The 11,168-nt window shown below is 40.2% G+C and overlaps 1 protein-coding gene across 1 annotated transcript in view; it reads left to right on the top strand.

The window, feature by feature from the left end:
- The window catches only part of STMN2 (stathmin 2), a 53,565-nt gene extending 42,965 nt beyond the window's left edge, over positions 1 to 10,600 (top strand). Inside the window, exons 4-5 of the mRNA XM_032610607.1 lie at positions 563 to 754; positions 9,240 to 10,600. Coding sequence (XP_032466498.1) covers positions 563 to 754; positions 9,240 to 9,299 — 252 coding nt within the window. The 3' untranslated portion in view covers positions 9,300 to 10,600. The remainder of the gene's footprint in view (positions 1 to 562; positions 755 to 9,239) is intronic.
- Positions 10,601 to 11,168: the final 568 nt, after the last annotated feature.

Here is an 11,168-nt window from a genome sequence, read left to right on the forward strand (position 1 = left end):
GAAGTTTGCACTGTTCCCAAAGTCTCCAAAGAGAATGTGGTGCATGGTAAAAAAAAGAAAGAGCAGAGGTGGGCATGGAATAAAATGAGAAAGTGGATTTAACAATTTAGGGAAAGTTGAAAGGCTCATTGCAGGGCCCGGCCTACAACTGATCAAAAACAATGAGGCAGGAAAAAGATGGGAACATGCCCCAATCCTCACCTATTTTCCTCAGGCTTCCAGGGATGTTGCCATCAGGTGATTAATTACAGCAGTCCCTGTTGCATAAATGCCTAGCAGCAACTTATGAAAACAAAAACTCTTCCAGGAGGGTAAAATGCTTCTTCTTCTAAAACAATCTGTCCGGAAAAACTCACAGCTGAAAATTCAGCTCACTGCATTTCCCCACTCTGCGCATTCTATAGAGAATTCTAAGGCATGCAGATGAGCAGGGAATTGACAACAGTGCTCAAGGCTAGAAGTACTATTCATTTGAAAAGAATGCTGTCTTGAATCAGTGGACCATTATTCCACCAGGTTTGTGTCTGGGTGATTCTAAGACGGATATGTTTTTCTTCCCCAGTCTCAGGAGGCTCAGGTGCTGAAACAATTGGCAGAGAAGCGGGAACACGAGCGAGAGGTCCTCCAGAAGGCTTTGGAGGAGAACAACAACTTCAGCAAAATGGCAGAGGAGAAGCTGATCCTGAAGATGGAACAAATTAAGGAAAACCGTGAGGCTAATCTAGCTGCTATTATTGAACGTCTGCAGGAAAAGGTAATCATAACAGAGTCCTGAGCAGATGCATACATTCGTATGCAACACGGCCAGATGAACTCTCAAATGCCCAGGCACCAGAGACTTAATCAATCTCTGCTGTGGGTGCATAAGGCACCTAAGCCCATGGGCAGGGTTTCCCGGGGTAGCATGGCCTTAGTGGGCACTGCAACATGGTTGAAGAATGAGAGTAGGACTTAAAGCTGGAATTCTGTCAGATTTTTCCAATGGTGAATAGTTTGAGGGAGGCTGATTCCTGCTTTTCAAATGTATAACAGACTTCGGTACAAATCTCAGGAACCCATCTACTGGAAAAATATTAAATTGGAAATATTATTTCATACAATCAGTAATAAAAGACAATAATATATAGTAAATAATAAATTTAATATTTAGTCTAATAATTAATATATAATAAATTTGTAAAGGTTTTGTCAAAATATATTTGGACATATTTCCATACATTTGGAAAAACATTTGTCAGAAAAGGACAGAATATTTATGAACAGCGGAAAACCCATTCTCTCCATTTAGGAAAATCTACACTAAAAGCTAGTAGGGGAACTTCATTTACTCAATTTTCTGGTGCCTTCAATTTCCCGGTGCCTTTCTTCTCACCAACCTGAACATATAACTATTCCCATCAGTCAGGATGAACAGCCCCGGAAATCCTCTAGAAATTGTTCTCTCAGAACCACTGTACCTTTTACTCAGGATAACTGTGAATCAACCTTCATCTCTCATCCTAGGCCCTAAAAAAATAAAAGCAAATGGCATTGCTAGGAATGGGGCATGCTGCTTTTATTCCAGGATTGGCAATTAGACCTTTAATATCCAGTGCAAGATTTATATCAATCCAAGTGGGGATGAATTGGGAGATTGGGACTGGCATATGTACACTGATATGTATAAAATAGATAACTAATAAGAACCTCCTTATAAAAATAAATAAATAAAATAAAATTGTTAAAAAATTAAATTAAATTTAAAAAAGACATATCAACCCAAGGCTATCCAGGAGCATTACTGTTTTTTAAAATTACACATAGTCAAACACACAGCAGATCCTTCTTGATTTCAGTTGTAAAATAGTTCATAAAATTTGCATATTTAACTATTATTTCCAGAAGTGCTGGATTTTAATGGGCAATTTATTTCTCTCTGTGTATTTTTCTTCACCCACCCCTCTGGCCAGCTCCTTTTTTCTCTCTTCTCACTCTCACCCAGAATTGGTCTCCTCCCTCCATGCATACATACTTGCATACACACTTGCATGTCTACATACATGCATACATACGTATGTACATACATACATACAGTTTGTCCTGGAAATAATCAACCTGTGGAATGCTTAATATTCCTGGCATCAGGCTGCAGAATCTCCAGGGGTGGGATCCAGGCATCCATATATTTTTTTTAACTCTCCAGATGTTTCCAGTATGCAGTCAGGTTTGAGAACTAGCGGTTTGTAGCTTTTTCTGATGTAAATCTCAGCTGACAGCATTTTATCCTGTGCTGAGTGATGCAGCCCACATCATTTTTAGGGCCACATTTTCCCTGGTATTCCATAGCTAAAGAGACACTTTTCAAATCTAATAGAATCTTTGACCAGTGACAGCCAAGATCTGTTATCTTCTCAGTAAAGTGGAGATACTCCTTAGAGCATACTAACTTTACTTCCATTTGATGTATTTTAAGTACATTGTAGATTTTTTGTTGACATATGGTATATGTGTTTGTATGTACTAAAACTACTATGCTTCTTCCTAAAATAAGACAAAGTTAGTTTTTTATTGTGATTTTTTCTGAATGAAATTACTGCAATGAAGTTAGAAATTAAAAAGAGGATCAATAATAATCATTATGCTGAAAGTGCATGAAACTGCCGATATAACATAAGCTTTTCTGGAATCTCCCACGTCAAAAGATGGTTATTACTGAAATGACATCTATTAGTGAGATAGTCATGAGGCGACCACACTAAGTGCCCACCACTTTGACAGCCCTCACTGGCCCTACCGATTAGCCAAGAGATGTGATACAATTCCACGTGAGCTTTTGCAGCAATCTGCCTACCACCCAGCCCTCAGTCCCCCTCCTTCTCAATTAATTGAATTGAGCATTTGAGCAGAGCATGTCCCTCGATGGTGGCTACGATGGTATCCTCAGTGTAATTCACTGATGAATTCCCACAGACCTCTCAGAGTCCCAGCCATGTTAGCACAAAGCCTTTAGATAAGACTGAAAGCCTAAAGCAAAATCAATCCCGGTTGCACTTTAGAACTTACTGAAGAGCTCTTTAAAATGAGAGCTTCTGATGTAGCTGTCTGGGGCGGAACCCAGAGATCAGCATTTTTAAAGCTTACCCATAAGCACTCATATTTAGCCAGGGTTGAAAAGCACTGAGCTAAAGCCTTCTTAAATATGTTCTGTTATGTTGTCATAAATGATATTTAAATCTTTTTGATTTTTCCGTAAACATGTTCTTTCTCCCTTCAACTATAATGTTACACTCTTTTTTCAACATACATTACTATTCATTTCTTGAATAAATGAGCACCTATAAAAATATAAAAACACTAACACGTGAGTAGTAGGTGGGCAGGTACTGTGTCTATATTGTTCACCACTGAACACACAGTGCCTAGAATGTGGAAGAGCTCAACAAATATTTTTGAATACATACATACATACGTACATACGTACATACATAATTCAGCTCATGATCTCTCTTTTCTCTCTATTCTATTCCCAGGATTCCTCATGCCTCTCACAATTTCTACTATCCCCTATATGAGAACATATCCTATGATTATTAGTTTATTAATCATTCGGCTAATAATTATTAATGATAATAAATGTAGTTGTGATGATGATGATGATACATTTACTGAACACATGACACATATAAGCTTTGTGCTCAGTACAATTTTGAATGTTACACTGTTTTTAAATTTCCGTTTCTGTTTCCTTAGCACTTCATCTCAGCACTCCAACTTATCATATAGAAAAGAATCAAATGAAGAGGGTGTGAGCAAAAAGATGCCTGTGCCACAAAGACCTGCATTAGTCTAACCTGTTTCAGTCACTCAAATTGAGTGACATGAATAGTCATGCTCAGGGCTCAAAATTGTAGTCTATGACTACACTGCAGATTATGACTGACCCTGCAGTAAAATTAAAAATGTTCTTTTTCTTGGAGTTTCTATTTCTAAAAAATAGAAAGAGACAGACAGAGAGAGAGGCAACACCTATTCTCGCCATACAGAAAGGATAAGAGACACGTTCTCCTTCCCCCACGTGTGCTTCTTCCCCTAACCCACTAGACAGTATCCCACAGAAAATCCACCACCTGACCCATTTGGAACCCTGGGTCATAGCAGCTCTCTTGTCAAACACAACCAGGAACTGTAGTGAATAGCTAGTTTTGAAAAATCAATTAAAGCATGTATAATCATTTTGACCATAGATACATTCATTAAACATATAACTTTAACATCAAACATTTAAATGTACTTCTAATTACACCCTTTGAATGTGGACCAGGACCTGTCTGAGAAATGGCTCAGTAAATTGGAGTTCCATGTCCCTTTTTCCTTGTGTTAGCCACACCTATATCACATTAGCTATGATTTACAGTTTCCTTTTTTTTTTAATTGCGTGAAGGCTAAAGACATAGGCAAAATAATCTGGATATAGAAAGGATAAAAAATGTTTTTTCTTCAGGGAGTAACATTCTGTGATTCTTTTTCTAAGAGATGATTTTGATGATATATAACCCTTTAGATAGAGATTTCAACCATTATCAATTTCCATCTGTTGTAACCTTTCATGCTTCTCATCTGACTTTTTTTTCTTTATCATTCTGATTCATGAATGCTACTTGTGTAACTATTTCCTATGGAATATGTCTGATAAATGAAAAATGAAAGGGAAAAGAGGATTAAACTAGGTTTCACTGATTTCTCACTGTAGGCGAGGCATTTGACACATACTATGGAATTTAATCCAAACTACAGCCCTAGAAGGAAATACTGTTATCATTCCCATTTCGCATCTAAGGAACCTGGTCCTTAGAAAGGTTAAGCCATCTGGCCAAGATCACAAAGCTAAGCAGATAGCAGAGTCTCGGTTTGAACCCATGTCTTTTTGACTCCAAACTTTTATACTAAGCTAAAGTTGTAACTTTGGCCATCCTAAAACACTGCACAGTAAGCAGACTTGGCAGCGGCATTGGATGTTGATAATGCTCCCATGACCAACGTCCTCTTCATGTATGAAAATGTGCTTTCCTGCACTCCTGACTCACTCCTGACCCCTCTTTTGCATTGCAAGCTCATAGTTATTAGCAAAAAGAAGGATTCTGATGATGTTGAATCTCATCTTGCATTTAAATACTCATATAATAGGATTTCATGGATTGGAATTGATACCCTAGGTCATCTAGTTCAAGTCTTTTGTTTAGATTTGATACCTAGTGAGGTGAAGGGGATATTTAAAGGTAAAGTAAAAGAAAGACCTCATATTTCTTCGCTTCCAGTACAGAAATCTCTCTAATCAGATTTTCTCCAAGTATCAGAATTTTTTCCTAAAACCATCTCTTACACATTTTTGCATATCAGAAGAATAGTTGCGGGCTTCCCTGGTGGCGCAGTGGTTGAGAGTCCGCCTGCCGATGCAGGGGACACGGGTTCGTGCCCCGGTCCGGGAAGATACCACATGCCACGGAGCGGCTGGGCCCGTGAGCCATGGCCGCTGAGCCTGCGCGTCCGGAGCCTGTGCTCCGCAACGGGAGGGGCCACAACAGTGAGAGGCCCGCGTAACGCAAAAAAAAAAAAAAATTGTTGCATACAAGTGCTCAAGCGCTATTATATTGATGGGAGCGAGGGGGTAAGTTGTAGAGAACATCGTAAATTTAGATCTGCTTCACTCTGTCTAACCCTGCGTGTCTGACAGTGCCTGGCAAATATTAGAAGCTCAATAATGAAATGAATATTATCAAAGAAGAGACTTGACCTCTTGATGCACTTTCTCAGAGCATCACAACTTCCTCAGTAACCTCTTACTCAAGGTCTGACAATTGCCAACATTTTGCTGATTAAAAAAAAAACAGACTATGTTGAAAATTACACGCCCCCTGCCTATCTGCCTTTGATTCTCCCACATTTTTATACGAAATCACATTACAATTTTGAGTATATATTTGATGATTTGAATGTAAGGTTTTCAAATAATAGATTTACTAGAATGCCTGAAAATAAACAATATTTTCCCCAGAAGCTCAGCATTTATTTAAATTTCCTTTTTTTTTTCATGTTATCTCAAGCTCACAGATTATATTTCTTCTTTCCTATGGCAAAATCCATTTCTTTGCAACTAATTTTGAGCTGAATAAGAAGTGTGCTCCAAAGTAGCCTAATAATACTGATTATAATCTTTCCTGTTATATTATAAATTTGAGTTTATATGAATCTTTAGACTTGAGGCTGGTTTTCTTCCTAACGTAGTGATGGTCTGGGCTTTCTCTCAATTTTTGTCAGAGCTCAGGTCTTACTAATTAGTTTCTTTCTGCATGAGAAAAAGATTTTATGGCGTCTTTTTCCTCACCATAACAGAACAAAAAGAAAGAAGAGTCAGCTGCATTCATCCTAGTTCCCCTGTGACATTTCCAGACCGGACATGATTTCTCTATACATGCTTCTTCCCTCTTCTCTTCATGGCTTTTGAATACAGACAAAAAGCTCATTTAAACCAATTAAATAAAATTGCTTTTAAACTCTTTCTCTAGAATCAACTTCCTGTTTACTCTAACTCTGTATCTTTGAAAGAAATGTAAGGCTGTACATGCCTTTCTCTCCCAGAACCTACATTTGAAAAGACATATTTTTCCATACAACTCTAAAATTTTCTCCTCACGTTCACATTGAGGCTATATAGCCGTGGTTGAATGGGGGCTGTATAGCCAGACTCCCTGGGTTGGAGTCTCAGCTCTGCTGCTTCTTAGTTTTGTGAACTTGGGCAAGTGACTTAGCCTTTCTGTGCCTCAGTTTCTTCATCTGTAAAATGGGCACCAGAATAGAGCCTCCATCACAGGACTGTTTCGAGGATCAAGGGAATTAATACAGGTAAAATCTGTACCTATGCAGAACTGGTACATATTAAGTGCCTAATAAATGCTTAGTATTATAAGGAATCTATAAGCAGAGACTACTTGAGATTAATAGAGCTTAATGATAAGATTTACTTTATAGCTGGTCAAGATCATTGCCTCTGAACTAAAGGAATCTATAGAGCAGCAGTCCCCAACATTTTGGCACCAGGGACTGGTTTCGTGGAACACAATTTTTCCGTGGACCCGGGGCGGGGGTGGAGAATGGTTTCGGGATGATTTGAGCGCATTACATTTGCTGTGCACTTTATTTCTATTATGATTACATTGTAATACATAATGAAATAATTATACAACTCACCATAATGCAGAATCAGTGAGAGCCCTGAGCTTGTTTTCCTGCAACTAGATGGTTCCATCTGGGGGTGATGGGAGACAGTGACACCCGAAGTGTGTTGCTTATGTCCAGTCTACTCTGTAAGATGCAGCTTAATTGTCACTTGCCACTCACTCGTAGGGTTTTGATATGAGTCTGCAAGCAGTTGGTTTATTATGGTCTCTGTGCAGTTAAACCTCCCTGCTAATGATAATCTGTATTTGCAGTAGCTGCCGAGTGCTAGCATCACCGCCTCAGCTCCAGCTCAGATCATCAGGCATTAGATTCTCATACGGAGCGCACACCCTAGATCCCTCTCATGCACAGTTCACAGTAGGGTTCGCGCTCCTGTGAGAATCTAATGCCGTCGCTGATGTGACAGAAGGCAGAGCTCAGGCGGTAACTCAAGCCATGGGGAGCGGCTGTAAATACAGATGAAGCTTCGCTCGCTCGCTCGCTCGCCGCTCACTTCCTGCTGTGCAGCCCGGTTCCTAACAGGCCACGCACCAGTACTTGTCTGTGGCCTGGGGGTTGGGGACCCCTGCTATAGAGCCACAAGGAATTTCTGGAGCTGCAGGGGAGTAAAGTAGCAATATAAATAATATTCTAAATAGAAAAATAAATAATACTAATAACAATTAATATTTTAAAAATTCAATTTCAATTTAACACTTATTTATTTATCACCTGTGATAGGCAAGACCACGTGCTTATAATCATCCAAGGCAGAACTGTGTACTAAAAATAGAATTCCACCTTTCCTATCAGTTCCCTTCTCAGAGAGTTTAGTTCCCAAATCAAGTTTAGTGCCCCAGATCCTCATGTAAATAAACATCTACTGATCATGCACTATGTGCAAGAGAACCTGCTGGGCCCTGCAAGTGCAACAAGAGTGAGAAAGTGCAGCCCTGGCCCTCTGCGAGCTTCTAAGTAGGCATCTGCCTAAGAGAGCTGCTGAGATAAGAACAGAAATGACCAAAGCACAAGTTAGAATAAAACGGCTGCCACAGAAAAAGGGAAGATTAATGCAGGTTTTCAAATGGAAAGTGAGATAGTTTTCAGTCTCATGAAAGTCTTCACGGAGAAAGAGACAACCGCTACAGGGATTAAAGAGTCTGTTTACTATCCTGGTGGTTGGAATTGGAAGGCTTGGAATCTCCAGCATTGAAAAGTGCAGGAAAAGACAATTCCGGGGCTTCCCTGGTGGCGCAGTGGTTGAGAGTCCGCCTGCCGATGCAGGGGACACGGGTTCGTGCCCCGGTCTGGGAAGATCCCACATGCCGCGGAGCGGCTGGGCCCGTGAGCCATGGCCGCTGAGCCTGCGTGTCCGGATCCTGTGCTCCGCAGTGGGAGGAGCCACAACAGTGAGAGGCCTGCGTACCGCAAAAAAAAAAAAAAAGACAATTCCGTTAAACCAAGAAATCAAGCAGGCGTAGGAGAAGGGTGGAGGGTAAGACTGGAGAGGTCATTTGGACTCAAGTTTTGAAAGCCCTTGACTAAGGGGTGAAGAATTTAGGAAGCATACAAAAAGTCTTGTTCCTGCATCTCATCCTCCCAAAGTGTCCACTGGCAATTATAAATCCCTTAAAATGTTAGGGAAAAGGAAAAACACCGTTCAAAATGATAGAGAAGACAGGATGATACTTTATTGCTATTCTCTGGATTTATACAGTAGTCCTAATAGTCAAAATTCTCTTAATCAAAAAATTTAATTTTTTTTTAAATTCTCTTAATCATATGATCTTTTGTTCATCATTTTAATCAAATACAGTTATAAAATTTTTTTAGACACTATTAGTCTTCTATGATCTTCTGTAATGTGACCCTTATTGCATTCCACGTTTTCCTTTCTTTGAAATGAGAACATTTCCTAAAGGTAGGCGCTAAAGGGAGTTACTTCCAGTCAAGCGCATAGTAGCCAAATTAGTGGGCGAGCCCTCCTAATTCTCTGTGGACCAGACGAGGTTCCTGATGTCTCGTCTCCCTTCGGTGTTTTTCAGGAGAGGCATGCTGCGGAGGTGCGCAGGAACAAGGAACTCCAGGTCGAACTGTCTGGCTGAAGCGACAGAGGGTATGGCACGCCCCACCATTAGTAAATCCCCCTGCCTATATTATAATGGATCATGCGATATCAGTATGGGAAATGTATGACATGGTTTAAAAAGAACTCATTATAAAAAACAAAAAACAGAATCAAAAATAAAAAAAAAATCAATGCGGTCTCTTTGCAGAATGTTTTGCTTGATGTTTAAAAAATACCTTGGATCTTATTTTGTAAATACTTACATTTTTGTTAAAAAATACAAGTATTGCATTATGCAAGTTATTTCATAATCTTACATGTCCTGTAACAGGCTTTTGATGTTGTGTCTTTCCACTCAAATGAATTTGCTAGGTCTGTTCTTTTTGAAGCTCCCCATGTCTGACTCCATTCCCTGCCCTTTTCATTCCAACAGAAAAATGAGGTCAATAGACAGTCTTTGGTGCTAGAAACCCACCATTGCCTACTGACCTAGACAGCTTGGTAATCTCTGAACTTGACTGAGACCATACCTAGATCACAGGTATTACAACTCCACACAAATCACCACATTTGTCCGCTCATAATCTACTAACTGCCTAAGAACTACAAAACCAGGCTAAGAGAAACCACTACTCGTAGCATTTACTTCTGCTTCTACTGGATTATGTGCTGCAAATGTGCTTTGGCTTTAGAAAGGGATGGACGAAAAAGACAGATCTGAGATCAATCTGGGTAGAAGCAAAAAGCTGAACCTTTTAAAGTGCTGAACACAGATCCTAACCCAGATGGTTCAAGCAGCCGTGAAATCGCTTTTCATGAAGTGGGCTTATTCTCTAGTTTAAGTTCTTTTGATGGAATGAATTCATGTGTCAGGTGGCTTATTTGTGGATGCCATGATTGATGATGTTCATTTTAAGCTCTTACCTATAGTACAAGTACATGATGCTACTGAATATTTTTCCACTTGGAAACTGTGAGCTGATTGTTGCATTCAAACACACACGCAAACAAAATCAAAAACACTGCGGACTTTCACTTAAGCTGGTCTTTCTTCCCCAGTGTGAGGCAATCCTGCCTATTTAAAAAAATATTTATATATATTACTCCATCTATGAGGGCTGACGCAGTCAAGGGGGCTAGGCAGGGCGTTTGTGCCAACTGAGAGAATCAACAGATACCCACCATAAGTACCTATCGCAGTTTTGAAGTCGTTTCTCCCCCAACTCCCAACTCCCGAAGGTTGCTGCCTGCATATTTACTCTTCATTAGTGCTATTTTCCTGTATGTCATTGTGAGCAAGCTGTGATTAATAAAGAATTGGAGTTCTGTGAACTAATACAGGTTTGGTCTGTTCTCTTGCCCCTCCGTGTGTCAGACCCTGGAGTTCAGATTTTAAAAGGGTAGCCGTTGCATTAGGCAGTCTCAGAAGCAAAGACAGTAATTAGAGTTTGAAGGAAACCAGGGCCCTGATGATTCACTTCCCTTCTGGAGCAGCAGGAAGCATCACTTTTCTCTCTCCCTCTGACAGTCCAACACAGCAGGAGAGGGCTTCAATCTGTTCCCCTTAAAAAACATTCAAAATTGAAGGAGCTACCACAGGTTTAGACTGATAATTCTGCAGGAGAGAGCCCTTCTCAAAGAGCTTGGAAGCTTCCTGGCACCGCCTCACGTTCTCCCACGCGGCCACAGGACACCTTCCCCAGCCTGTTAAAATGTGATTTCCCTGCCATACTGCCGAATTTTGCACTGCCAATAAACACACTGCACACACGGACACAGCGGGGGCGTGCCAATGACCCAGATGGATACTGCAGGACCAAAGGAACCACATCCAGTTTTAGCAGAAAACCATAAATAATTGAGACCACACAGACTTATGAATAAACAAACTGAGCTATTGTCCATA

The sequence above is a fragment of the Phocoena sinus genome, chromosome 17, assembly GCF_008692025.1.
Source record: "Phocoena sinus isolate mPhoSin1 chromosome 17, mPhoSin1.pri, whole genome shotgun sequence".
NCBI lineage: Eukaryota > Metazoa > Chordata > Mammalia > Artiodactyla > Phocoenidae > Phocoena > Phocoena sinus.